The sequence below is a fragment of the Macaca thibetana genome, chromosome 20 (genome assembly GCF_024542745.1).
Source record: "Macaca thibetana thibetana isolate TM-01 chromosome 20, ASM2454274v1, whole genome shotgun sequence".
NCBI classification, from domain to species: Eukaryota; Metazoa; Chordata; class Mammalia; order Primates; family Cercopithecidae; genus Macaca; species Macaca thibetana.
Window position 1 is genome coordinate 75,047,139 of NC_065597.1, and position 26,640 is coordinate 75,073,778.

A 26,640-nucleotide genomic window follows, 5' to 3' on the forward strand; every position below is an offset into this window, starting at 1 on the left:
CGCCACTACGTGGACGCGCCGGGCACTGCAGGCAGCGCAGGCTCCCGGCGCCAGGCCAACCCTGGCGGGCCGACCGGTCATTGCTTCAGGGCACTACAGGAGCCTTGACAAACAGCCGATTAAGGGACAGGCAGAGGCTGAGCTCAGGCCAGGAGTGACCAGAGACAGCCGGTGCAACAATGCAGCAATAATGCAATAAATGCCCATGTTTATTACAAGATAGAAATATTAAAAATTGCTTAGGCAAAAGGGCAACAGATTAAAGTATTTTCAGATCGCCAAATTCACAACAGCTTTGTCCAGACGATTTACATGAATCCTGGCCTGTCCCAGCATGAGGCCATTGACCAGCTTGGCCATTGCCAAGCTTATGTCCAGGTACCAGCCGTGACACGCAGCACCATAGTCCCTGCTGCATCTCAGCGGCCGGAGACCTCCCACACCAGGATCTCGTTGCAGGCGGCCGTGAAGAGCAGCCTGGCAGACGGTGTAAACCTGCACAGGTGCACTGCATTGTTGTGGCCAGCAAAGTCCTGCGCAGTCCCCGTGGCACAGTCTACCAGCCTCAGCATGCACTCTGTGGGCAGATGGCGCAGGTGGGCCAGGGTCAGGGCCAGGCAGCACGCAGAAGGCTCCCCCAACCCACCCGGACTGTCCCCACTGGGCGTGATGCTGGTCGGGGGAGCCGGTGCTACAAGGGCTCCTGGCTGTGCCCTCCACGTGCCACTAGGACTAGGGGGCCCATCACTGCCAGGCTGTCGGCCCGCAGCTGGGCCGGGTCTCTCCTTAAAAGTCGCTGCCACCCTGCATTCAGGCCCTGTGCTGGGCGTTGTACCTGGTTCCTCACCGGCCTCATCATCTCCTGACCCCGGGACCCTCTCTAGGGCAGGTGTCCTCACCCTACCCCAGAGATGAGGAGCCCGGGCACAGGTGAGGCACCTGTCTTGGAGCAGGGCACCAGTCAGCCTACATGGCCCCCACCTAAGACGGGCCCAAACTACATCCACCAGTACTCACCAGCAAAGCCAAGAGCCAGGAGGCGGGTCCCCGGGGACAGGCTCAGGGACATGGCAAAAAAGGGCAGTGGTATCTTCTCCACCACCTGTGGGCAGCCAGCGTGAGGCTCCAGGCCTGTGGGCTCAGGACTCAGCCAGGTCCCACCCACCACGCTGGATCCCTGGGGCTCCGGTGACAAGCAGCAGGTGCATGTACCTGCTTCTGGGAGAGGTCGTAGATGATCACCTCCTTGTCAACGCCAGGGCCCACGTACATCAGCAGCGCCCCATCCCAGGGGCAGAAGGCAGCGAGGGAGGGCGGCAGGTGGCCCTGAGTCTGCAAAGGCACAGCATGCTGTGGTGGGGTGGACGGGCGCTAGGCCTACCCACAGTGCCAGGAGCATGCTTTACCTCCGTGGTGGCAGGCATTGGGAAACTCAACCAGTCCACGAGCTCACAGCGGTTCCGCAGCCAGTCGGAGGCCCAGACGCTGACCCGCTGGTCCCCACTGGCAGCCAGCCATAGGTCTGTGCCCTCCACCCCTAAGTCTTCACACTGGGAATGGAGTGGGTGAAGGCCGATATGTGCCTTCTGCCAAGATGGTGCCTGCCCCCCCCCAGCACCCCGGCCCCTGCTCCCTGGCTCTTGGGGCTGCTTTACCTCTTTCCATGTGACACAGATGGTAGAGATCGCGGCGCCCTGGTGGTCACTCAGCACACGGAAGGTCATCCCTGTGCGGGAGTGGCTCACAGCCACGAGCCCATCCTTGTCTCCAGAGAGGACAGTCTGACCTGGGACCACACCGTCACCCCGTGAGCCCCCAGCCCAGAGACTGGACCTGGGCCAGGTGAGGACGGCACCATCCCCCACACAGCCAACTCCTCACCATCGGTGGAGAAGGTAACAGTGGTCAGCGCCACCGGGTGGGGATGCATCTTGAGCTCCATGGCTGTCCGGGAGACGCTGAAGATGCGCAGGGAGCCGTCGCCATAGCCTGCCGCTAGCCGCTGCTGCTCAGGGTGGCCACAGCACCGGGGGCTCCATGCGAGGCAGAGGCAGCTCTGGGGACCCACAGTGGGGAAACTTCAGCACTCACAGGGGTCCTGGGGACACACACTCAGGCCAGAGGGAGGATACAGCTGCCCCACCCACGCCAGGCCCCCTGCGAGCAGGCCCTCACCCCATCCCCAGCCTGGGCGCTCCCCACACACCTGGTTCAGCACCTGGAACTGGATCACAAGCTCCATGCCGGCCAAGGCCCACACCCGCACACTCCCGTCCTCACCGCATGTGGCACAGTGGGACTCCCCGGGGCCGAAGACCACCTCGTTCACCTGAGGGAAGCCGCAGCTAAGCTGGGGGTGTTGGCCGCTTGGCAGGGGAAAGGCACACAGGCATTTCCTATTCCAGCCCCCGGGGCCGGGCTGTCCAAACCAGAGCATGTGCCTCTGGCCCCGGCCAACTCCACATGGCGAAAAGGAGCAGTTCCGGCCTCCCGTGTGCGTCCCTGCGCTAGATCTGGGTGAGTCCAAACCAAAGCAAGCCTACTAGCCAGTCAAACTCGGTGGGATACGGAGGAGAAAGCTGTTTTGACGGCACCTCAAACACAGCAGTGTGGCCGTGTGTCCCTAGCAGGCTGCAGAACGAGGTCAAAAGCACAGACGCGCCGGGCGCGGTGGCTCAAGCCTGTAATCCCGGCACTTTGGGAGGCCGAGGCGGGCGGATCACAAGGTCAGGAGATCGAGACCATCCAGGCTAACACCGTGAAACCCCGTCTCTACTTAAAAAAAAACAAAAAACTAGCCGGGCGTGGTGTGGGCGCCTGTAGTCCCAGCTACTCGGGAGGCTCAGGCAGGAGAACGGTGTGAACCCGGGGGGCGGAGCTTGCAGTGAGCCGAGATCGCGCCACTGTACTCCAGCCTGGGGCACACAGCAAGACTCCGTCTCAAAAAAAAAAAAAAGCACAGACGCTGCTGGTTGCAGTGAGTACGCCACGCAGTCGCGTTTCTCCTCCCAAAACCACTGCGTGCCGATCGGGGGGAAAGGCAGACGTGTTATTATGTGGGTGCCACTGACAGCTGGGACTGCTGTACTGGCAGAAAAGAGACACAGGTGCCACTCACTAGTGAGAGGAAGCGACACAGCCGGCACCAAATGTGGACTTTACGTGCAAGTGAGAACACGATGCACTTCATTAAGAAAATCAGTTCAGCCGGGCGCGGTGGCTCACGCCTGTGATCCTAGCACTTTGGGAAGCCGAGACGGGCGGATCACGAGCTCAGGAGACTGAGACCATCCTGGATGACACGGTGAAACCCCATCTCTACTAAAAAATACAAAAAAAAACTAGCCAGACGAGGTGGCGGGCGCCTGTAGTCGCAGCTACTCAGGAGGCTGAGGCAGGAGAATGGTGTGAACCCAGGAGGCGGAGCTTGCAGTGAGCTGAGATCCGGCCACTGCACTCCAGCCTGGGTGACAAGCAACTCCATCTCAAACAAGCAAACAAAATCAGTTCAGCTGAGCGATGAGGGACTGCAGGGACTCAGACCAGGACGTCTCAGTCTGTTTCCCCAGGAGGGGCCCTGGGCCCTGGGCCCTGCAAGGAAATGGTGAAGTCTGGGCGCGGGCAGAACCATACAGGCGGGGCCCAGAATTCCTTACACTTCCACATCACAGGGAGGCCACCAGCGACCACAGGCTCAGGTCACGGACTCAGGACCTGAATTTCCCGGCCCTGGTGGGTGGACACACGCATGATCTACCCATACAATGGAACAGTATTTGGCCGTAAAGAGTAATGACTGGCTTGGCACACACAGCGGCCGGGATGACCCTGGAAATCACACTCGGGGAGAGAAGCCAGGTGAGCCAGTTCCTACAGAACATCCGGAACGGGAAAATCTAGACACAGAAAGCCACTCAGTGGTTGCCAGGGGCTGGGGAGGCGGGAAACGGAGAGTGACCGAGGAACAGGCACACACAAGGTTTCCTCTGGTTCCACAGCTGCTGAATATGCTGAAACTCACCTACTGAAGTGCACAGAGCTCATGCTATGACAACCATACCTCAACAAACCTGCTGCCAGAAAGGTAAACAACCCTCACCCGTCTCACACTCAACTTCCTCTGCTGGCTATCGTCATCTTCAAATACTAAAGACAGGTGTCTAAAGAAAGAAGCGAGGGACAACTGGAAGATGGGACTCGGCATCAAGGAACAATCAATCCCCGTGGGGACCAGGTGACCACACGCAGAGCTCTTAGACCCACAGGAGGAAGCCCGTGGCCGCAGCTGCTGGACCAACGCCACACCAGAAACCTGGTCCAGCAGGGAAGGACTGGCACCTGTCCTGCTGCCCCAATTCAGCCCAGGAGGCCACCTCTCCTAAGGCTGCAGCTGGCGGGTGAGGGGGCGACATGGTGGCTGCCCCAACCCCATGAGGCCACGGAGCTTCCAGGCCAGGTGGTCCCAGAGAGGTGAGTGCTGTGTGCTTCTTGGAGAGATGGCTCCAGCACAAGGAGGCTGCAGGACAGAGCTGGGCCTTACAGAACTGGACCCAACACCGAGCAGAACCTGACCAGATCTGACCCAGAGAGAGCAGAACTTGACCCAGTAGCCGCCCGGCCTCCTGACCTCTTGAGCCCACGAGACTGAGTCAGCAAAGCCAGTCTGTGGGAGGTGCGGGGACAGACGATGTGGGGTTTTTAATCTTTTTCTTCCCTTTGAAATGGAGTCTTGCTCTGTCGCCCAGGCTGGAGTGCAGTGGTGCAATCTTGGCTCACTGCAACCTCTGCCCACTGGGTTCAAGTGATTCTCTTGCCTCAGCTTCCAGAGTAACTGGGATTACAGGTATACATCAGGAGGCCCAGCTAATTTTTGTATTTTTAGTAGAGACAGAGTTTCGCCATGTTGGCCAGGCTGGTCTCAAACTCCTGACCTCACGTGATCTGCCTGCCTCGGCCTCCCAAAGTGCTGGGATTATGGGCGTGAGCCCCCACACCCGGATTAATGTGGTTTCTTTGACAATTAAAAAACAAAACAAAACAAAACAAAAAAACTCAAAGCAATAGCATGGAAAGGACGGTTTGAGAACACCTGCAAGGCCTGCCAGGCGGCTCCCTGGTGCAGACACAACCGGGATGGCACTGAGGGACGTGCACACCCAAAACCTTCCTCCTGTGAACCCCAAGGCGGCCGCTGTGAGCCACTGACCGCAGGACTTGGAAGAATCTGGGCTGGCGGAGATGGGGCCAGCAGGCAGGAGGGGGCCAGGTTCGGCTGCCCTGCCTCGTCCAGGCTGGAAGTCCCTCACCTTGCTCCTCTGGCCACTGATGAGACGTGTGCTGGTGCCCTCGGCCCAGCTGATGAACCAGAGCGTGCCCGCTCTGGTGCCCACGACGCCCATGTCCACGCTGCCATCGAAGCTGGCGCTCACCACAGCCCCGTCCAGCACCAGCTCGCGTTCCATGAACACAGAGCTGGACCTGAGGGTGCAGGGGAGGAGGAGAGAGGAGAGAACAGCGGGTCTCAAGGCTGACAAGAGCCGGCGGGGTCCCCAGCTGAGGCAGGGCCTTCAGCATTACGTCTTGGGGCCTGGCTGTGCCCTCCCGGCGGAGAAGAGAAAGCCCATGGAGCTGGGGCTTCTGGGCCGGTGCCTGTCCTCGATGGCAGCCAGCGAGGCCCAGGCCACACCCAAGCCTGTCCCTCGGAGGAGCTAGCAAACGGCTGGTCTGCAGGGCAGTCTAGCAGGGGGCACTGGCTGCAAGCCCCGGTCAGGGACACCAACACCCACCTGCAGCTGAAACACACGGGGGTGAACGGCTCACCTGGCACCCGAGCCCTTGCACCTCAGCTCCGACACAGGCCCCACAGCCCACAGGCGAAGCCGCCCTGTGCTGCTACCGCTGACCAATCGAGAGCTCGAACACAGCAACAGCCCTGGGAGCAGGAGGAGCCATAAGGGGCCACGGCTGCCCTCCCAGAGGCCCCGGGTCACAAGGCTGCCCGGACGCCAGGGCTGGAGATGAGGCCTCTGCCCCAGTTCTGAGGATCCCAGGTAGGGGTCCTGAGGGCCACAGGGCTTCTGCAGGGCACTCACCAATGCCACCATCGTCTGCCTCCCAGGACAGGAAGCAGCGGCCAGCACGCGTGTCCCAGACACAGACCTGGCCGGAGCTGGTGCCACAATAAAGCAGGGGGGGTGCCCCGTAGCACAGCGAGGTCAGCTCTCCAGCCCCCACTGTCTCTGGGACCTGCTCTCGATGCACCTGGCAGGGTACGAGTAGCCATGGGTCAGTGGTGTCCCGGGGCCCAGTCAGATTCCACCCCACAAAACGACCCCTGGGCCCAAACACCAAGCGGGTGACCTGGCACCTGAAGGCTGATGTCTGCCCCACGTTGCTGCAGGAGCCAGAAGGTGACAGTGCCCTGGCCCACACAGGTGAGCTCGCCGGCGTCCCAGGGGTTGAAGGCCACGCCATGCACTGGCTCCGGGAGGCGGGTGGAGGACACAAGGTCATAGGTGGCCGTGCCCCACAGGGCGAGGGTGCGGCCGTCGTGGTCCCCTGGGAAGGACACACAGCAGCCGCGTCAGGTGCACAGGTGCAGCCCCCCCGCAGGGTCTAGGGAAGCCTATGGCCTCCGACCCCCCCACCACTGACCCAATGTGACGAGAAGCCTGTCATCTGGTGAGAAGGCCAGGGCCAGCACGGTGGTGCTATGGTGGGAAATGAGATGCTGGCAGAGGCCACCAGACACGTCCCAGACACGGATCTGACAATGGTCAGTCGTGCTGCTGCGGCCCGAGGCAGAGGCCAAGACCTGGCAGGCGAGAGAGGCAAGAGGACATGCAGTGAGTGGGGAGGCCGCGGCTGGCTGGCCCCGCCTCAGCTCTGCCAGCTCTGGCTGGAGTGGAGGCTGGGGTAGCCATCGGCTCCGTCTGTGGTGGTGAGAGCCCGCACTGGTCCGGGAGCTGGGTTCTGCCAGGCACAGTGGTCCTGGGTGAGGAGGAGGGCAACGTAGGCGGGCACCTGGGCACTGTGGCTGAGGGCCAGCGTGGAGATCTCCGCAGGGTGGCCGGGCCAGTGCTGCTGGGCGCCAGAGTGCAGGTCTTCCACCACCACCAGGCGGCCGCAAGTGTAGGCAAAGAAGCCTGTGCGGGGGAGAGGGCGGGGCCTGGGGGCGGGGCCACGCGGGGGCGGGGCCTGGCCGAGCCGCGGGGCGGGGCCAAGGGGTTAGCATCATCCCGGGCACAGGCGCACCCTCCCCACCGCCCGACAGCCAAAGTGCTTCCCAGGACCTGGGCTGGAGCGCCAGGAGGCGCTACCGGGAGAACAGAGCCCCACACTGATGGCTGGCGCTCACATGCCGCCAGGGCCTGGCCTTAGGGTCGAGACAGCTGGACTGGGGGTGGGGGTAAACTCTGGGCCCCCACCTGTGTCCGGCCTCCAGACCATGTTGGCCCGCCCATTCCCGCTGTAGCCAACGACAGCCTTCAGACGCAGCCACTCACTGCTGGCGGGAGGCAGGGAAGTGCCCTGCAAGGAAGGAGACCCGGATGCTGCTGGGGCCCAGCATGGCCACCTGGGCCCCAAAGCCTGCACATGGGAGGCTGCTTTGGGGCATACCCAGGCCAGCTGCAGAGGGCACCCAGGGGCATAGATGGGGAAGCAGGGGTGGGAGGTGTGGGCACTCGGTGTGCCAGGGCCAGGAGGGACACAGGCCCGTGGGGCTCTCAAGGGCAGCTGCTGGATGAGAGGGGAAGGCGGGTCAGCAGGAGGCCACCACAGGGTCCCGTCTGGAGGCTGGCGGAGGGCAGGGGCGGGGGTGCGGGATGAAGGTGCCTCCAGGAGACAGGTGCCCGAAGGCCAGAGCATCACCTTTGGAGACCAAAAATAACCCTGAGGAGGTGCTGGGGAGCCCTGGGGGGGCCTCTGTGCATGCTGGGGAAAAAGAGGGTTCCCAGAAACCACTCCCCACCTTGGCAGAGTGGGGGCCGCGGCTGGCCCTGGCAGGTGTGAAGGCCTTGTGGGAAGCCGGGCAGGTGGTGCGTGGGGCCCCCGAATTCTTGGTGTCGCTGGTGCCTGGCAGGGAGGAGGCAGAGCCTGTGACATCACACTGCCCTGTAGCTCTTCAGAGACCCCACACACTACACGCAGAGTCTCCCCGCAAGGCCCTGGTCTACCACACAGTGAGAATGCACAGTGGGGCAGAGGCCACGGCCACAGGCACAGGCAGGTGACCTCGCCTCTTCACACGGTGGACTCACCGACCGCCCTCAGGCCCCTGCACCGGCACCATCGTCCCTGCCCTGCCCTCCACAGCTCACAGGGTTGGCTGGGGGAACAGGGAGATAGGGCAAGCCCCCAGGAGCCCACTGCCGCAGCCCAGGCCCCGTCTCCAGCCCTGCCGGCCTCCTTCTCCGTGAGCAGTGACCCCTCGGGGTCACGGCTCTCCTCACAGGGTCCTTCCTCCTCCGACGTGGTGAAGGTGCCTGGGCCCAATGAAGAGAGGAAAAGCTGCCCACGTCCCCTCTCCCCACTGCGTCCCAGCTGATGAGCAGTGATGGTACCTGCACCCCAGAGCTGGACGTGCGTGAGCACCTGCTGTCACTGGGCCTGTGCCCTCAGACCCGAATCCCCCCACTCCCCCAGGACCCCTGCTGCTCACCATCGCCACCTTCGGGAGGCCTGGCACAAATGCCCAGCCGTGGTGGAGATGCCTGAGATGGCTTGGGGACCTGCTGCCGGGGGAGCTCGCTGGCCCTGGACGCAGCATCCTCTAGCTGTCCTGTGCCCAGGCCTGGGGAATAAGGAGCCCTGTGATGTTTGGGGAGGAAGAGGAAGGGCCGTTGGGCAGACACAGGACCAGCCCCAGAGTCAGCGCAGCGCCTGCCCCCTTGCTGAGCACAGCCACTCACCTGCCTCGCAGGCTGGGGAGGGCCCAGGGAACCTTTGGTCGCTGGAAAAGGAGGAGAGAGGGTTTCAGGAAGGCCCGGGGGGCCTAAGCAGACACAGCTGAGAGTAGACACTTGCCTCTCAGTAGTGGCCAGGATATCCCAGAGAAAGATGGCATCCCCTGCGCTGAGGACCTGCTGCTGGTCAGGAGAGAAGGTCACAGCCTGCACAGGCTCCGAGTGGCCGATGTACACCTAGAGGTAGTGGCGTCACATGCAGGGACCCTGAGGCAGGGCATGGATGCTGCCGTGTGCCCAGCCCCTGGGGGTGGTGAGCCCCACACAGCGTGAGGCCCCGGAGGCACAGGAGGTCCTTGAAGGCTCACTCTTACCTCTCACCTGCTCTCCCTGCCCCCACCCACACCTGCAGGGGTCTCCCGGGCCACCTGAGGTTTTCCTGATGGCCAAAGCCACCTGCCTCCCCACGCACACACCTGGGGGCCTGGGTTGGCCTGTGTCGTGTAGTCCCACACCTTGACCGCCCGGCCAGCAGCCATCAGCAGGAAGCGGGCATCCTCACTGAGCATCAAGGAGGAGCAGGGCTCAGGGTGGACACCGGGCAGCTGGAACACAGTGCTCTTGGGAAATGCTGTGTCTCAGGAAAGTGGCTGGCAGCCTGGGGCCTCCCTTCGTTGCGGGTGTGGCGATGGCCCCCCACCCAGCTGGAGGGGCTGCAGGCACAGAGGCCGGGCCTGGACCGCACAGGGAGGGCCAGGTCGGCGGGCTGCAGCCCTGAGGCTCACCTCCCGGATGATGCAGCCTGACGCAGCATCCAGCACCATGACTCTGTTGGACGAGGTGGACACCAGCAGGTGGCCCAGGGCTGCAGGGCCAAAGCACACAGCCATGGCTGAGTCCAGGCGGCCGCTGGCCAGGTCCAGAGTGCCGATGTCGACTCGCAGCAGCTGGGATAGCAGCAAGTGGCCGACAGTCAGGTCCCCAGGCAGAGCTGGTGCCACCCAGGGCCAGGCCTGGGAGGGAAGCCCCAGGGACACTCACTCGGCACCCAGGCAGCACCTGCCCTGTACAGGAACCTGGCCGCACCTGGACCCCACATGGCTGATGTGTACTGTGACAGGAGGCGGGACAGGGCCTAGGTCCTGCTCGAGTGGCCGTGACCTCCCTCCTGCCCCTGCAGCCAGCCTTTCATGGCCCAGTCTCCCTGGACCCAGGAGGGCTGCAGACTCACCTCGTCCAGGGAGGCCGAGCCCATGACTGTCACTGTGTGCCTGGAGGGTCCCACGAAGGCCAGCAGGCGGCCATCCCTGCTGACTGCCAGAGTGCTGGGGCTCGCAGGGGCATCCGGCCATACCATGTCCGCTGTGGCCACATGGGGCGGGGCAGGGGTCAGCTTGGGGGGAGGGAGCGCCGGGGTACACGTGGCCAGGGCCCAAGGAGGCCGCTGCCCCTGCCCCCACTTTCGGGAAACACCAGCCCAGGAGCTCAGATGCGTCACAGTGGCAGAGGAACGCCAAGGTGCCAGTGGGTGCCAGGCGCTGCCAGGGGAGCTGGGAATCCCTGTGGGCTAGCAGTGGTCACAAGTGACCACTCAGGTGGCCCAAGTTATGGTGGCCGCAGGACAGGTCAGGTGCCCGTGGCTGGGTCTGACCCCAGCTGCTGACCTGGAGCTTGGGCTGCCTGCCTCCTCCTGGGCACAGACCTGGGCTGACCTCTGGCCTTGGGGGCCGGGGAATGGTAAACCACAATCTTAGGGCCTTAACAAGGTGACTGAGGCAGCCGCGCCGCCCCACAGGACCCAGCCAGTGGACCAGAAAACCGGCACGTGTGTCGAGGTGTTGGCCTGCACCAGACCCAGGCCTCTCCTGCCCGGAGGAGTCCCCTGGAGCGGCTGCGGGGGGCCCAACCTGCCACTCGGAGGACATGCCACTGGGGGTCTGCACAGTTGTACTGGGCCAGGGAGCCCCGGGAGCAGGAGCTGAAGAGCAGGCGGCCGTCAGGGGTGGCGGTCAGGCCGGTGATGGCTCCTTGGTGGCACCTGCAGTACACACAGGGACCCCGCTGGCGCCAGCCCCAAAGCCCAGCTAGGACGTGAAGCCCCAAGAACCACAGGGTCCCTCGACCTCCAGCCAACCAGTCTGGCCACGGAAGTCCCCGTGGGGCAGCAAAGGGTGGGGCTCCGGCCAGCGCTGGCCATCCTGCACATGACCCCCGGCTGGCCACCCCAGCTTCCACCGCGGGGTCTCCGTGGGGCTGGTGGCTGTCTGGGCACTTACGTGTGTTCCACCAGGACCTCAGCGGCCTCCAGGCTGAAGGAGCGCACAGCCCCACTGCTAAAGCCGCAGAAGAAGATTGGCCTTGTGGGGTGGAAGGTGACGGTGCACGGGGCCTCCTCTGATGATGTGAAGTCGTACAGCTGTGGGACAGGGGCCATGCTGAGGGGAGGGCAGGGATCACAAAGGCCCAGAGGTTCTCCAGGAGGCCCAAACGCACTGGGCCGACACAGCCTGGAAAGACCAGGTCCCTATAGGCCCCCCTCACCCCTGCTGACAAACCCCTGCTTCACGACCTCCTGGCCTTCCCTGCCGCGCTGCCCCTGCCAACCGCACCTGCTGCAGGGTGGCCAGGTCCCAGATGCGGACAGTGCGGTCCTGGGACACGGTGGCCAGCTGTCCCCGCCTCTGCTCCGTGGCGAGGGCCAGCACTGGGGCGGTGTGGGAGCGAGCCAGCATGTGGTACACCCGGGACGGCGTGTCCAGGAAGCCCAGGTGGCCCGAGGAGGTGGCGGACAGCACACGGAGGCCGTCGGGGCTGACACAGACTGAGCTGACGGGGCCCTCGTGCTCTGTGGGTGGGGCGGGGTCAGGGACCTCCCAGGGCCACCCCAGGGTGAGTGGTATGCCAGAGCCAACCCTGGGCAGCCACTGCTCAGGCTTCAGGTTCCCAAGACCTCAGCAAATGCACTCCCTGCTGCTCAGAGTCCCGGGCTCCACATGGCTGCAAGATGCAGCTCCCTTGAGACCACCACTCCGAGGCTAGGCAGGACCCAGGCTGAGGGGCTTCGCCCACTACCCATGGCCCACCAAGCCCATCCGTGAGGCTGCCCTGTGGGCCGCCCTGGCATCAGCCGCCCCAGGGCTCAGGACACTTCGCTTGGCCCCGTGGCTCCCCGTGCAACCAGGAGCCAGGGCGGCTGACAGCAGAGCCCCAGGGACTTGGCCTTCCCTGCCCCAGCATCCAGGCGAGGCTCTCCCGAGTTGGAGGAGCGGGCCTACAACCTCACCTGCCTCTAGGAGCACCGAGGAAAAGTCCAGGGGCCAGAGCCGCAAGTAGCCATCCGCAGAACCCACAGCACACATGGCCGGGGAGAGGCTGAGGCTGCTGATGGCAATGCCGGGCCCTGGGGGCGGGGGGGCGTCAGTACCTCAGTGTCCCTGCCACCCTCGCCACATGGCAGGAGCCCTCTCACCTGTGCTGAAGGTCTGCTTCTGCGGGTGGGGGCCGCCCAGAGTCTGTGTGGGGAGCAGGCGGCGGGCATGCCGCACGACCATGCACTGACAGTCGATCTCCAAGATGTGGCCGCTGCGGCTGCACACGAAGCTGCCCAAAAAGGCAAGAGGGGAGGTAAGCCCCTCAGGGTACCAGGCACCAGGGCCCCCACGCTGGGGCAGGCTGTGGGGAAGGGCAGGGGCTCACAGCATGGCAGCTGAGGGCTCCGGGCAGCCGTCCCGGGCCTGCTTGAAGGCGAGGTCGGTGAACTGCAGCACGTGGTGCTCCCCCAGGTCCACGGGGCAGGAACGCAGTGCCCCGCCACGCAGCCGCCAGAGCCGCACACTGCCCTGCCCACACGACGCCATCCTGCGAGGAATGAGAACTGAGCACCGCAGCAGCCTGCAGTGCCCTGACCTGCCAGGAGACGTGATGCACAACCAAGGCTGGGAACGACGGTCCCCGAGCCAGGGGGCGGTGCTCGGGCCGCAGTCCCCACTCCAGGACCCAGTCCCCACTCTGGGCCTAGACCCTCTCCCAGCATCGTGGATGGGCAGCTGCATCACCTGGTTTCATCAAAAAAGGTGACCCGGAAGGCCTGGACGTCAAAGTCAGTGTGCGCCTTTGCCAGAACAACCACCTCACCGCCGAGGCCCACCTGGCCGGTGCCCCAGGCCACCACCATCTGCAACAAGCCCAGGCTGAGCCCGCACAGCAGGGCCAGTCAGTGCCGCCTTGATTCTGCCAGGCCCAGCTGAGCCCCACCTGGATGTGGCTTTTCTCTCACGCAGAGACCAGCCTCTGAGCGTGCGGCTGCGTAGGGTGGAAGGAAACCAGCCCCTCCATCTTCTCGCCCGGACATGTGGCAGCTTTGGGACGACTACAGAGACCCACGATGCTGAGTGCTGCATCCCATCCACAGAGAAGTAAAAACCCACCCGCAAGCTGGAAGGCAGATAAAAAGCAGCTCGTGGCCGGGCACAGTGGCTCATGCCTGTGATCCCAGCACTTTGGGGGGTTTGAGGTGGGAGGACTGCTTGAGCCCTGGAGTTTGAGACCAGCCTGGGCAATGTAATGAAACCCCATCTCTACAAAAAGTTAAAGAAGCAAAACGCTAGCCAGGTGCAGTGGCCCACGCCTGTGGCCCAGCTGTCTGGGAAGCCGAGGCAGGAAGACGGCCTGAGTCCAGCTGGCAGGGAGGTCAGGGAGGGGTCGAGGCTGCAGTGAGCTGTGACTGCACCACTGCATCCCAGCCTAGGTGACAGAACAAGGCCCTCCCTCAAAAAAAAGTATTCTAAAAAAGTGCCCCCACCGAGACGCCAGGCACTTTGGCTGTGTGGACGTGCCACTGATGCCCAAGCGTGGGTAGCTGCAGGGGCTCTGCCATGTGAAAATCTCGTAACTGCATCACCAGCAGAGAGAACGAGGCAAGGCGTGTAAATGCTGACTGAAACCGACTCCAATGGCCGATAAACCAAGACACGTGAGAAATGTGAGCTGCTGGTGCTTTCTGTAGAGAGCAGGTGGGCGGCATGAACACCGGAGTGCACAGAGCCGGGACCCAGGATCGCACGAGATGGAGGTTCAGAAAACCAAGACCCTTCAAGCTGCCTGCGTGCATCAGGACGGCCCCCCCGGCCCCCAGTCCCCGGCCAGGGCCCGGTTACCGTCCTCCCATGGCGGTCCTTGCCAACCCCGCAGAGAAGGGCTCCGCTGTCAGAGAAGCTGTGAACGGGGGGAGGTGGTCAGTGTCGCCTGGGCTGACCCCCACCCCCTGCGTGGGGCAGACCTGTGCCCACCTGAGGGAGCAGACGACATGCACTGGGCTCTGGAACACGCACAGGCACCGCCCGGTCTGGAAGTCCCAGAGCCGTATCACACTGGGGGTCCTTGCCTGGGCCGAGGCCAATAGTGAACCGCTGCCATCCAGCGCCAGGGCAGACACCTAGGAGGCAGAAGGGTGAGGGAGGGTGCAGAGGCTGCAGGTGCGAGCTGCCCTGGGCCCGGGCAGCACCCACCTTGTCTGTGTGGCCGAGGAAGAAGCGCTGCTCCCCCGTGTCCACGAGCAAGACGACGATGACCGCATGGCAGGGGTATACAACAGCCGTCCCGTCTGGGGTCCACAGGGCCTGGCACAAGGGGGCACAGAGCTTAGGACTGGTGCTATGCCAGGCCCCTCCTGGCTGCTGGGAGGTCAGCTTCACCTCCCACTCCAGCCGAGGGAGAGGGGGTGGCAGGCCTAGCACACACACCTGGGCACACAGCCACCCAGGAACAAGAGAAAACACCCTGCACACACTACACACACGAGTCACAGGCTGCAGATGTCAAAAGAACAGCTGGAACACGCAAGCAGTCACGCGTACACACACGCACAGACGCCTGTCCTCTAAGCCCCGCCTCCAGTACAAGAAACTCCAGGGTGGGGATAACAAAAAGCCAAAGGGCCCCCAAACACTCAGAGCAGGCACCCAGCAGGGCCTGACAAGGGCCCAAGGCCACTGGGGCAGAGGGGAAGGCCACCTCCTCTGCCATGGGGCTCCTCTCCTAGAAGGCCCTCGCCACCCATCAGGGACCCACAGGTTGTGCCCACAGCCTGGCCCCACGCTGCTGGTCTGGACCATCAGAGCTCTAAAGACGTGAGAGCGGCCAGGCGCGGTGGCTCAAGCCTGTAATCCCAGCACTTTGGGAGGCTGAGACGGGCGGATCACGAGGTCGGGAGATCGAGACCATCCTGGCTAACACGGTGAAACCCCGTCTCTACTAAAAAAATACAAAAAACTAGCCGGGCGAGGTGGCGGGCGCCTGTAGTCCCAGCTACTCGGGAGGCTGAGGCAGGAGAATGGCATGAACCCGGGAGGCGGAGCTTGCAGTGAGCTGAGATCCAGCCACTGCACTCCAGCCTGGGAGACAGAGCGAGACTCCGTCTCAAAAAAAAAAAAAAAAAAAGACGTGAGAGCTCTGGGTCTTCGGGGGGAGCACTTAGCCCAGCCAGTGAGTAAGAGATGCCCGTGACCCTGAGAGCCCCCTGGTACCAGGAGGTGACAGCAGCTGTGGGCGGGGCAAATGCCTGAGCACGCGGGAAGCAGCAGTCTGCAGGGGAACAGGACCGCTGTGCCGAGGGGGCTCGGGAGCCCACACAGCCACCACAGGACATAGGTCTCTCCTTTCTCCCTGTCCCATATCAGCGCTCAAGGCAGCCAACAGGAGCTGCTCTGGACATAGCCACAGGATCCTCACCTGTCTGGTGCTGTGGCCCCCAAAGCCGATGACGCCCTTGAGCCTCAGGATAGGGTCCGGGAGGAAGCGCTGAAACAGCCATTCACATCAAGGCCCTGGAAGGCTCAGCCAGGCCCCCAGAATGCCCCTGACCAACTCTAGGCCCCGCCAACCCCTAACTGGGTCCTGCCTCTCAAGAAGACTGCCTTGGTCCTGGGTAGCTCCTGCTGGTGTGCTAGGGAGGAAGCTGGGACTCCGGCTGTACTGCCAAACCTTCCAGGGTCCCCCACAGACTACCTGGGGCTGGGGCACTGGGGGTGAGCAGAAGCCCTTCCTCACTCTTTGTGGACAGAGATTCTTCCCCAAAGCTGCCTCCCGCCAGCCTCAGGAGATTGAATCAGAGATCGTCAGAGACACATTCGTCCTGAATGCATCTCGTGGCGGGCTACCAGCTGCCCCGGCCCACACATCGCCGGACCCCGCCTGCTGTGGGATGGGCACTCACCTTGCAGGAGCCGGCGTCCTCAAGGGCCACAGGCACCTCAGTCGACTCGTGAGTCAACACGTGGGTGCCGGCAGCAGCCGTGTGGACGTCAGAGGCCTTCACCCGGGCCCAGGGCTCAAGGCTATGGAAACGGGGGCCATCCGCGTTGGAGGCCTCTGAGCGCTCTTGGGACAGGCTGACCTCTGGGAAGGGCCTGGGTGCCAAGGGGGCCTGGCTGGACTGTTGGGGGACAAGTGCCCATCAGTGCCCTGGGCCGTCACGCCCCAACCCCATCTCAGAGGACGAAGGGGATACTCACGGCTGTGGGGCTGGGTGTCTGGACCACTGGAGACACACTGAATCGCACAGGTTTGCTGGAGGCCACTGGGCAAGGGAGAGGGTGTGGCCCCGGCCCCAGGAGGACTACAACAGAGCAAAGACCCCCAGTGACCCAGGGGTGAGCTATGCAGAGCCCTGGTGAAGGTGACGCCTGGGGAGAAGCAGCAGCAAGTGGCCCAGCCTCACAGGCTCTGCAGGACCCACAGCCAGCATCCCACTTCCGCCCTAGGCCCTGAAACCCTTCTCTTCCAGCTAGAAAGCTTGGGGCCCCCAGGTACCCCTCACACAGACCTCTCACCCATGTGGTTCTGGGAGCTCGGACAACCTACAGCCTTCCCTGGGTCCCTGCACCAGCTGCAGCCAGCACACCACTGGGTCCTTTCCCAGCCCTCCCCTCTCCTACCAAGCCCCACGCACCCTACAGGCCTTAACCTGGGTCCCCGCTGACCCCACAGGCCCACCTGCCTCAGGAGGTGAACCGCTCTTCTCCATCGGCTTGGAAGGCACTTTCAAGCTGTCGCTTGGAAACCTTGGCAGGCAGAAGGACAGTCAGCGTCTGGGGGCCCAAGGGCCACCTACCCTCCCACCACCAAGGCTGCCGTGGAAAAAAGCAGAACCACTCACCGGACATGGACGTAGTGGTCATGCCAGCTCTCGCCCTTGGGCACAGGGAAAGCCATTTCCCGAGGCATAGGAGTGACGGGCAGCTTTGCCCACGGGGCCCCAGAGATGGCTACAAGGAGCAGGGTTGTTCCAGGTCAAGGGAGGCTGTTTGGCCACCTGAGCACGGGGCACCTGCCAAGGCACCGCCATACCACCAGCCCAGCCACCACCCCACCCCCCGGCTGCCTCCGGGATGGGGTTCTGGCCAGAGCTCAGAAACAGCACAGCTTGAACACTGTACTTTCCTAAGCACCCTGGACTCGGGCCTCTACAGGGCTGACAGCACGGGTGAGACGTGGAGTGGGGAGCACAGGTGCGGCCCTCACCAGGCTCAAAGCACAGGTCGCTGGTGTAAAGGTTCCTGACCAGCAGGCTGGCGCACAGCCTGACGCTCTTGAGATGGCCGTAGCGACGGTTCAGGTAAACCAAGAGAATGTCCTGCAGGTCGAGCTGCAGGAAGGTCCAGCGGGCTCCATGGGGGACCAAACCCACCAGATCTGCAGGACAGGCACTCAGGGTCAGCGCCCACCATCCTGACAGCCCGACTCCCAGAACTGTGAGCTTGTGCCCCCGCCAGGTTGTCCCCCAGGCCACAGAGGAGCCTCCCTGGGCCTGCACCAGCTCTCTCCAGCCGCCTGTCCTGGACCATTCACACCCCATCTCAGTGTCACCTCTCTGGGGTGTCCTGGCCTCCAGGACGAAGGGAAACTGGAGCCGCGTGGCCGTAGATTTAAACTCCTTGAAGAGGTTGGAGAAAGACACACGGATGACCTGGTTGTCCTGTGGGGACGGAGCAGAGCCTTGAGGAGACGGGCCGCAGGGGTGCTGGGGCTCCCATGCAGCCCCCAGCCGCGGGCTCTGTACCTCGGTGGACACATCCAAGTGGATGACGAAGTGCTTGTTGGGCAGGGGCCGAAAGAGCACATACAAGTACCGCCCGGTCAGCCCCAGGGACTGGGTGCTGTTCTTAGGCAGCTGGATGTAGTTGGCGGCAGAGACTGAGCCCCGAATGCGATACACGGCGCCCTTCAGGGTCTTGTCCTGGAGAAGCGGGAGCCCGCGTCACCGTCACCGACGGCAACCAGGAGAAGTGCAGCGGGGGCGAGGGGACCCCTCGGGGGCGGGGCCGTTCTCCCGGGGGCGGGGCAGGGGTGTGGGCTCCGGGCGAGCCCCGGCCGCCTACCGTCACCACGGCCACGTCCCCCTGCTTGGCGGAGCGCTTCCACTCGTCCACCCGGAAGTGTCTGAAGACGTTGAGGAACGGGTGCTGCCACGCTGCGGGGAGCGGGCGGCGGGCGTCAGGGGGCCCAGCCCCGCGAGCCGGAGCCACTGCGGAGCTGGGCCCGGCCTCGGGGACCAGGCAGAAGCCGGTGGGGCCAGGGCTCTCCGCGCCTTCCCCGGCGACGCCAACGCCAGCGAGGCGGGCGGGACGAGTCCGGGCGCCCGAGGGAAGCCAAGCTCCGGGAGCCCGAGGGTGGGCGCCCGGCAGGCGGTACTCTGCCCGAGCGGGGACTCTGGTCTCGGGGCCTAGGCGGGGGCCCTGAGCGCCCCGGCCGCCGACCCTGGACCCCGGAACCCCGGAACCCGGGACCCGCGCCCGCCGCGCGCTACCTCGGGCCATGGCGCCGCTCGAGCTTCCCGCCTTAGCGTCCGCGCGCCCGGCGCGGGACATGCAGCGCGGCGCCTGGCAACGGCTGCCTGACAACGGTGCTACTTCCGCCGTCATGGCGGCACCCTGGCCACGTGACTTCCCCCTTGTAAGCACCCCGCTGACGTCGGCAGCCTCCAGGGTTGCTCCGGCAGCTGACCCCGCTGCCCTATGCCCCGCGGGCCTCCCGAGGCAGCCCCCTGTTAGCCCGACCGGCTTCGAAGCCCGGGCAGGTTGCGGACCCTCCCCCCTGCCCACCTGTCAGCGCCTCGGCCGGGGCTCCTGCCGCGTGCAAGCAGCAAGGCGAGGTCGCACGGAGGCCTGGCCATGCCACGGACAACCGGGCCTCACCCTGCCGCTCTCTCGCCGTCCGGAGGCCCCTGGTCCACACCTGGGTACCCTGGGTCCTGACTCAGGTGGGCTGGGTCACCCCAGCTCATCAGGGAAGGTAGTGCCGGCGCCCGCGGAGTGCCTGGTTCCCGTGCTCGTCCTGGCAGGTTCCCCACGCACTCCTTTGCTCAGTGTCCCGCGGCCGGGCCCGCGGATTCAGAATGGGGCCTGGCGTTCTGAGACATAGCCCCAATCCTGGTGGTGGGGGGAGGTGGTCAGGACCTTTTCATGTCTTTAGGCCTTGAGTCTCGGCTCTGGTCCCAGTCAACGCCAACGGGAGAGGAAGGAGGTGCAAAGTGGGGTACACAGACTTCCAAGCAAGGTGAGCTGGCCAACGTTCCTCCCACCTGTCAGAGGGCAGCTGGGTGAGAAGCCAAGGGCCTGAGGGGACAGGGCTACAAGGGGAGTTTGTGCTGGGCCTGGTGTCCCAGGCTGCGGACTGGAACTGAACATGAGGACTCCCTTACACCCTCCCAAGTCAAAGACACTCCAAAAAGGCAGTTTCTCGACTTTATTAGCCTGGAGCTCCTCCCCACCAGCCCCAGGGGCCGGTCGCTGGTCCCTGGGCACAGTGAACAGGGCTGAGGTCAGATGGGTTCGGCCCCTGGCCATGGCAGCTTGGTTGGGACAGCCGGGCCAAGGGAACAACAGGTGCAAAAGTCCAAATGCTGGCACTTCAGGTGTGGCCGGCACCCAGCCAGGCGCGGTGGGTGGGTGGGGCCTCATGCTTCTCTCCTGGCCACAGGTCGGCTGTGCAGCGGCGCCCTCTCCCAGCAGCCACTAGGAACAGCTGGTGATTCTCGCCAGGAACTGTTGTGCCCACCACTCGTCCAGGTCAATGGGCACGAAGTCTGTGGGCAGAGAACGCTGGGCAGTGATGCTGCCTCCCAGGCTGGCCAGCATCTCTCCCCTGGAGCTAACCACAAGCCACTCACCCGGACTCTGAGTGCAGCAGGCGCTGGGAAGAAGAAGTTTCTGCACAAGAGTCCCCTCCCTCATCCCCTGGGGTGGGAACCTGGCAGGGCCTGGGTCAGGATCAGAGGGACTGGGGGGTTTCTCCTGGGGGGACAGGGTTGGGGGGCTCACTCTGCAGCCGGGGATTGGGGGTCCTCTCCACGTACTGCACAGGCCTTGGCCTGCCCTCACCGGCTGGGCCACCATCCAGCTGCTGCTGCACCTGCTGCCAGGCTGTGGGAGGAGGGCAGTCGGGCTGAGCCAGGTCCCAGGCACCCCATCGCCCACCCAGGGCCTGATGATCACCCTGGACTCCAGCCCCACACAGGGCTGGTCACAGGACACAAGGGCAGAGTGCCAAGGAAAAGCACAGCCCTGCAGCGGCTGGGGGTCAGCTTGAAGTGGGGCCATCCCGGGTCCACGTTACTGCACCCAGCAGCCTGGGCCGCACCCTCTGGCCCCGCTCGCTACCTTCGGACACAAAGCGGACATTCTCCTCGTGGGCCAGTGTGTAGGTCTCCTGGGTCCCCTCGAGGGATGGGGACGTGGAGGGGGCCCGCCGGCCATTCACACGATTGAACACAAGCCTTGGCCCTGGACTGCAGGAAGGGAGGAGACGGACATGGTTGGTGCCCGTCCCAGGCCCGGTGCTGCCTGGCAGAACTCAGGAGCAGCCCCGGGCCAGCCCACTGTCCCCAGACCCGGCCAGCCTAAGCACTTCCTGAACCCCAGAGAGCAGCCACCTGCAGCAGCCAGTGGCCCAGGCCTCTCTCTTGCAGGCCCCAAGTCATCGGCAGCTCAGCTTACACCTGCAGCCCTCTGCCCTGAGGGAAGTGAGTGACTGTAGGGTGGGGGCCTCAGTCTTGGTGTCCCAGACCCCTGGTCAGGCCCCACTCCGTGCCCCTCCAAGGGTCTTGCAGGTGCCCGTGCTGCCACCTGCATCCCATCAGCAGCCCAGATTCTGACCTGAGCCATGACCCGGCCCATGACCATGTCTCTCTGCCCCAAACCCCCACTCTGGGTGCGATTCTAGGCCACATTCTCACCCCACAGAAGCGCCTCCATCTCCATGATGTTTCCCTCCGTGGACGGATGGACCTGGACGGGAACGAGGGGCTTCTGCCCTCTCCCTGGCTGCCCCCAGGTCCCATGGGATGAGCACTGGGTGCCGGGATAGGCAGACCCTGAGTGGGGAGAGTGACTATAACCCTCACTCACTCCCCACCAGCCCGAGACAAGGGGCGATGCCAAATGAGATGGCTCCCGCAGTGCCGCACGCAACATCTAGCAGGTCCCTGGGCCCGTCCAGGCCAGCAGGGCCTAGGGCAGGGATGGGCGGCCCCAGCTGGCCAAGCCCTGAGCACACAAAGCCCGGCACAGGGCTGTGGAGGGAATGGGGCCGCACCTACAGCCGGAGGTGGGAGCCGGGAGTCCTGGGCTGCGCCTGCTCCGCCAGGCACTCGCGGTCCCGGCCGGCCTGCTTGCCTTCCTGGGCTCAGGTGCCCCAGCGCCGCTCTCGGTTCCTCCTCAGCTGAGAGGGGCACTAAAATAAAGAGGAGCGTCTTGAGGGGCGCAGGGTCCCGCCGGCCCCAGGGCTGGCAGGGTCTGGTGGCCGCAGAGGATCTTAAAACGTGCAGGTGGTGGAGATGGGACAGGGGCAGGGGCACCGGCACCTCCCAGGCCTGCCCGCTGCCTGAGTTTCTGCACAAACCAGAGGAAATAAAGTTTGTCCACTTGGAAAGCCCTCTTGCCTGCAACCCACTCCCATCTTGGAAAGCCAAAATCTCCAAGAAAGCTTGGCGGTTGGATTATCAATGTCTAAGAAGAGAAGAACATTGCCAGGGGCTGTGAATCGCAGGGCGGAGGTGGCGGCCCTCGGGCTGAGATGGGCCCCGGGAGGCAGGCACCGCCCCAGGGGCTTTGGTTATGTAAGGCTGCGGCTCTCTGGGGGAAAGGGCACCCACCCATCGTGCACCTGTGGACCACTGCCAACCTCTCCCACTTCCAGGGACAATGCTCCGGGCAAACTTCAGCCCAGGGAGCTGAAGGCTGTGGAGTGTATCCTTTCATCTCCCCTCCACAGTTCACCCTTTTTTCAGCCCATGAAGCTGGGCTTGGGAGAGAATCCACCTGAGCACACCACATGCTGAGTGGGGGCAACGCTAGGATATCATCGCAAATCCAACAACAGAGTCCACAGCCCTGACCTAGTACAGCCCCCAAGCCAACCCCCCAGCCTGCCCACACTGGGCCTCAGACCCCCACGTCTCTCGCAGGCTGCCCCTTCTCGCCCTGTGGGGTTCATCCCATTGTCCCTTCCTGTGGCAGTCCCCATGCCCTCCATCTGCCCTGGGGTCAGGTGACCACATGGCCCCATTTCATCTCCTCAATGACTTATATCACCTTAGTTTATCTTACTGCCTCCCGACCCGTCTCCCACCAGGAGGAAGAACTTTTCAAAGGTGTATCTGGGCAGGGCCTGGTGGCTTACGTCTGTAATCCTAGCACTTTGGGAGGCTGAGGAGGGCGGATCGCCTGAGGTCAGGAGTTCAAGACCAGCCTAGCCAACATGGTGAAACTCCATCTCTACTAAAAATACTAAAAATTAGCGAAGCATGGTAGCGGGCACCTGTAATACCAGCTACCCGGGAGGCTGGGGTTGCACTTGAAACCGGGAGGGGGAGGTTGCAGTGAGCCGAGATCACGCCACTGCACTCCAGCCTGGTGACAGAGCGAGACTCCGTCTCAAAAACAAACAAAGGTGTATCTGGCCTGTCACCGTCATGGGCAGTGCCCAGACCCGTACCTGGCAGGAACCAGAGCCAGCACACGTCGTGGATGACAAGACTTGACCCTCCGGGTGCACCAGAGGAGACGCGCAGGGACCCCGACACCCTCCTCCTGCGCCCAGTCAGTGAGGGATGAGGAGTAGCGAAAAGCAGCAAGGAGAAAAAAAGGCAGGGCAGGGCCAGGCACAGTGGCCCACGCCTATAACCCCAACGCTTCCACAGGCCAAGGCGGGAGGATTGCTCGAGCCCAGGAATTGAATACTAGCCTGGGCAACATAGTGAGACCCATCTGCATAAAATTTAACAATTCACCAGGTGTGGTGCTCGCCTATCGTCCCAGCTACCCAAGAAGTTGAGAGGTGGGAGGATCGCTTGTACCTGGGAGGTTGAGGCTGCAGTGAGCCATGACTGCACCACTGCACCCCCCGGCCTGGGTGACAGAACAAGACCTTGTCGCAGAAAGAAGAAAATAAAATGAGGCAGGGAGATGGGTGGCAGCGTGGGGTGGGGTGGTTCAGAGGGAAGGGGGTTGGTTGGCCAGGCACGGTGGCTCACACCTGTAATCCCAGCACTTTGGGAGGCCGAGATGGGCGCATCACTGGAGGTTGGGAGTTCGAGACCAGCCTGACCAACATGGAGAAACCTTGACTCTACTAAAAATACAAGATTAGCTGGGTGTGGTGGCACGTGCCTGTAATCCCAGCTACTCAGGAGGCTGAGGCAGGAGAATCGCTTGAACCTGGGAGGCGGAGGTTGCGGTGAGTGGAGATCCTGCCATTGCACTCCAGCCTGGACAACAAGAGCGAAACTCCATTTCAAAAAAAAAAAAAAGACAGAGGGAAGGTGGTTGCCCCAAGAAGGTGCAGGAGCAGGGTGGGGGCTTCATGCAGAGGTCCCACTGCTGCCAGAAGCTCCCAGCACTGGGGCCTGGGGGTGGGGAGGTGGGTGACCCCAGGGAGCAGAGGGCAGCACACACCCTGCCCTGCCCAGGGCTCCTCCAGCCCTGCCGCACATGGGGTGAAGTCCACTCAACTCCCACATGTCTCACTGGCTGACAGAGGACCTCAGATGGGGACTTTAATAGAACAGGCCGGGTGCGGTGGCTCACACCTGTAATTCACTTTGGGGGGCCGAGGCGGGTAGATCACGAGGTCAGGAGATCGAGACCATCCTGGCCAACATGGTGAAATACAAAAATACAAATTAGCTGGGCATGGTGGCAGGCGCCTGTAGTCCCAACTACTCAGGAGGCTGAGGGAGGAGAATCGCTTGAACCCGGGAGGCAGAGGTTGCAGTGAGCTGAGATCGCACCACGGCACGCCAGCCTGGGAGACAGAGCAAGACTCAGTCTCCAAAAAAAAAAGAGAGACAACAGCCAGTGGGCCTGGTGTTGCCCACTGGGACCCTTGAGGTTCCAAGGGGAGGCCACAGTGGCTGGACTGAGGCGCCTGTGGTCTTGGGAGGACACTGGGTTAGGAAAGGCAGAAGCAACCGCAGGGGAGGAGGCCCCATTGCCTGGGTGTCTGGGGTGAAGGCCGGAGGAGGGCAGAGGCCCTGCCCGACGGAAGCACACGCACTTCTCCCCCACTGAGCTCTGCAAGGGCAGAGCCGGGAGACCTTGAGGAGCAGCGCCCGGCGCTCTCCGCGAACGGTGGCCTGGGCCTGCTGCACGTCAGGGTTCCAGCCGCCGCCCAAGGTCGCTCGAAGCGCCGGCCTCGGCCGATGGAGGCCCCCGCGACCCAAGAGCGGGCCGGCTTTTTCCCCGCTGGGGGCCCGGGCCCGGCCAGGTGAGGCGGAAGCGCTAGGCGCAGGCCCGCGGGCGCGTAGTGGGCAGGACCCGCGCACCCCCAGCCGCCGGAGCGCTCGCCGCGCTCGCCCCGCCCGCCCCGCCCGCAGCACGTGGCCGGACCTCACTAACATTTCCCCCAAGGTCACCCTCCGCGCCAGGGCGGCCGGCGGGGGAGGGGAAGCCGGGCCGGGCCGGGGCCGCTCGCGTCTCACCTCGACAGGGGCCAAGGTCCCGGCGGCTGCGCGAAGGGCTGCGCCCGCGGGGGCTGCGAGGTCGGCTGCGCGGGCTGCCGGCATTTCAGGAGCTCGCCGAGCCGGCCCTCCACCTGCTGCTGCGTGGGACCTGCGGGAACCGGAGGGCGGTCAGCTGCCGCCGCGCCCTGCCCCGTCCCCGTCCCCGTTCCCCGGCCCGTGCGCACCTGTGCGGCGCTGCGCGACCAGCTTGCTGGGCCCCTTGGTGATGGTGTACATGGCGCGCCGCTTCCACACCACCGCCGGCCCCCGGCCAGATCCGGCCCCTGCGCCCGGGCTCGCACTTAACGGACGGCGGGCGCTGCGGGGAGGGGGCGGGCCCGTCACACGCCCCCGGCCCTTAAAGGGCCCGCACGGGCTCGGGCCAACCCCGGGACACGCGGCGGAGGCAGCGCTCGGGCCCTTTGGGAAGCTGGCAGGCGGGGGCGGAGCCGGCAGCAACCCCGCCCCAGCCCCCGGCGGCGCGAGGCCAAGGCGGACGAAGCGCCCTGCGGCCCGGGAAAGGCCTTGCTGCCTGGAGGCTAGGTGAGTCCCGGGGCACCGGACTCAGACTGCTGGCGGCAGGTCCCAAGGGCCCTGCGGGGTCAGCCGCGATGTGCGAGCAGGGTCCTGGGAGCCCCAGGGCCCACCTTTGACAGGCGTTGGAGGAAAACCTGTGCTGGGGGTCCCGGTGCTGAGGTGCCCTGTGCTAGAGGATCCCTGTGCTGGGGGGATTCCTGTGCTGCGGGTCTGTGTACTGGGGGCTCTGTGCTGGAGGTGTCTGTGCAAGGGGGCTTTGCTGGGGGGTTCTACACTGGGAGGCTCTGTTGGGCATCTGCTGGGGAGGTCTGTGTTGGGGGCTCTGTGCTGGGGGACTCTGCTGGGGCGCTCTGTACTGGGGGACTCTGCTTGGGGGCGTCTGTGCTTGGGGGCTCTGTGCTGGGGAGCTCTGTGTTGGGGACTGTGCTGGGGGGCTCTGTTTTCGGGGCGTCTGTGCTGGAGGGCTCTATGCTGGGGAACTCTGTGTTGGGAGCTCTGTGCTGGGGGAGTCTGTGCTGGGCTGCTTTGCGCAGAGGCTGTAGGCAAGCCTCTTGGGGAGCCTCAGCCAAGATGCCTGCAGAGGCCTGAGCCGGTGTGAAGGGTCACCCTTGGCTTGGGTCTTGGGACTGGATCTAAGAAGAGAAAAAGGGAATCATCCCCCTGGACTTGGGTAGAGACATGATGCCCTGGGAGTCTCCCACCCCAGGAGTCAGAACCCTGGCTGCACTCTGCCCCACGTCCTGGCCCCCACGCTGAGGTGCCTCTTCGGCCCTTGTAGCTCCTGTACCGGCCCCACAGATGCGAGAATGTAGCAGGCCAGGTCTCACTAACACAGGCCTCCCTAACATAACAATTATTTCAATGCGGAGTGGTTAAATATTAAAAGCTAAGCTGTGCAGGAGCAGTGGCTTACACCTGTAATCCCAGCACTTTGGGAGGCCCAGGCAGGTGGATCACCTAAGGTCAGGAGTTCGAGACCAGCCTGGCCAATTTAGTGAAACCCCATCTCTACTAAAAACAAACAAAAAACAATTAGCCGCGCATGGTTGTGGGCACCCATAATCCCAGCTACTCCAGAGGCTGAGGCAGGAGAATCACTTGAACCTGGGAGACAGAGGTTGCAGTGAGCCGAGATCATGCCACTGCACTCCAGCCTGGGCAAAAGAGTGAGACTCCATCTCAAAAAAAAAAAAAAGAAAA

General features: G+C 63.8%; 2 protein-coding genes across 4 annotated transcripts; both read right to left on the bottom strand.

Moving 5' to 3' along the window:
• Window positions 1–191: 191 nt before the first annotated feature.
• On the bottom strand, window positions 192–18,797 carry WDR90 (WD repeat domain 90). The gene is made up of 41 exons (XM_050774654.1): window positions 18,712–18,797; window positions 18,284–18,375; window positions 17,965–18,141; window positions 17,772–17,880; window positions 17,427–17,597; window positions 17,062–17,170; window positions 16,899–16,966; window positions 16,418–16,521; window positions 16,120–16,338; window positions 15,636–15,704; window positions 14,414–14,524; window positions 14,195–14,340; window positions 14,063–14,120; window positions 12,962–13,080; window positions 12,603–12,764; window positions 12,376–12,506; window positions 12,190–12,306; window positions 11,516–11,751; window positions 11,183–11,322; window positions 10,814–10,944; window positions 10,138–10,268; window positions 9,692–9,853; window positions 9,383–9,511; window positions 9,028–9,143; window positions 8,913–8,953; window positions 8,663–8,794; window positions 7,973–8,076; window positions 7,428–7,530; window positions 7,024–7,145; window positions 6,655–6,814; window positions 6,368–6,558; window positions 6,093–6,261; window positions 5,821–5,932; window positions 5,307–5,478; window positions 2,207–2,329; window positions 1,882–2,056; window positions 1,656–1,786; window positions 1,407–1,550; window positions 1,213–1,332; window positions 1,018–1,102; window positions 192–577 (listed from the first exon to the last, which is right to left on the bottom strand). The coding sequence occupies exons 1-41, from the start codon at window positions 18,770–18,772 to the stop codon at window positions 420–422; spliced, it is 5,310 nt and encodes a 1,769-aa protein (XP_050630611.1). The 5' UTR covers window positions 18,773–18,797; the 3' UTR covers window positions 192–419.
• An 839-nt stretch (window positions 18,798–19,636) lies between these two features.
• On the bottom strand, window positions 19,637–25,322 carry MCRIP2 (MAPK regulated corepressor interacting protein 2). 3 transcript variants are annotated; one of them, XM_050774764.1, is made up of 5 exons: window positions 25,089–25,322; window positions 24,883–25,012; window positions 20,564–20,691; window positions 20,260–20,326; window positions 19,637–19,989 (listed from the first exon to the last, which is right to left on the bottom strand). In XM_050774764.1, exons 1-5 carry the CDS (start codon window positions 25,138–25,140, stop codon window positions 19,974–19,976), a joined length of 393 nt encoding a protein of 130 aa, XP_050630721.1. In that variant the 5' UTR covers window positions 25,141–25,322; the 3' UTR covers window positions 19,637–19,973. The 3 variants fall into 3 exon arrangements, with proteins under 3 accessions (XP_050630721.1, XP_050630720.1, XP_050630722.1); XM_050774763.1 differs by having other exon boundaries at window positions 20,225–20,326; XM_050774765.1 differs by lacking the exon at window positions 20,260–20,326.
• Between the last annotated feature and the right edge of the window lie 1,318 nt (window positions 25,323–26,640).

Excerpts from the sequence above, each read along its gene's own strand:
- WDR90 (XM_050774654.1), bottom strand. The coding sequence starts at position 18,772 with ATGTCCCGCGCCGGGCGCGCGGACGCTAAGGCGGGAAGCTCGAGCGGC. Across the intron at positions 17,598-17,771 it reads GGCCAGGACACCCCAGAGAG|ATCTGGTGGGTTTGGTCCCC; the intron begins GTGACACTGAGA and ends CCTGTCCTGCAG. Across the intron at positions 7,531-7,972 it reads GCGGCCCCCACTCTGCCAAG|GGCACTTCCCTGCCTCCCGC; the intron begins GTGGGGAGTGGT and ends CCTTCCTTGCAG.
- MCRIP2 (XM_050774763.1), bottom strand. The coding sequence starts at position 25,140 with ATGTACACCATCACCAAGGGGCCCAGCAAGCTGGTCGCGCAGCGCCGC. Across the intron at positions 20,327-20,563 it reads TGTCCGCTTTGTGTCCGAAG|CCTGGCAGCAGGTGCAGCAG; the intron begins GTAGCGAGCGGG and ends CTCCTCCCACAG. Across the intron at positions 19,990-20,224 it reads CCCCAATCCCCGGCTGCAGA|ACTTCGTGCCCATTGACCTG; the intron begins GTGAGCCCCCCA and ends CTCTGCCCACAG.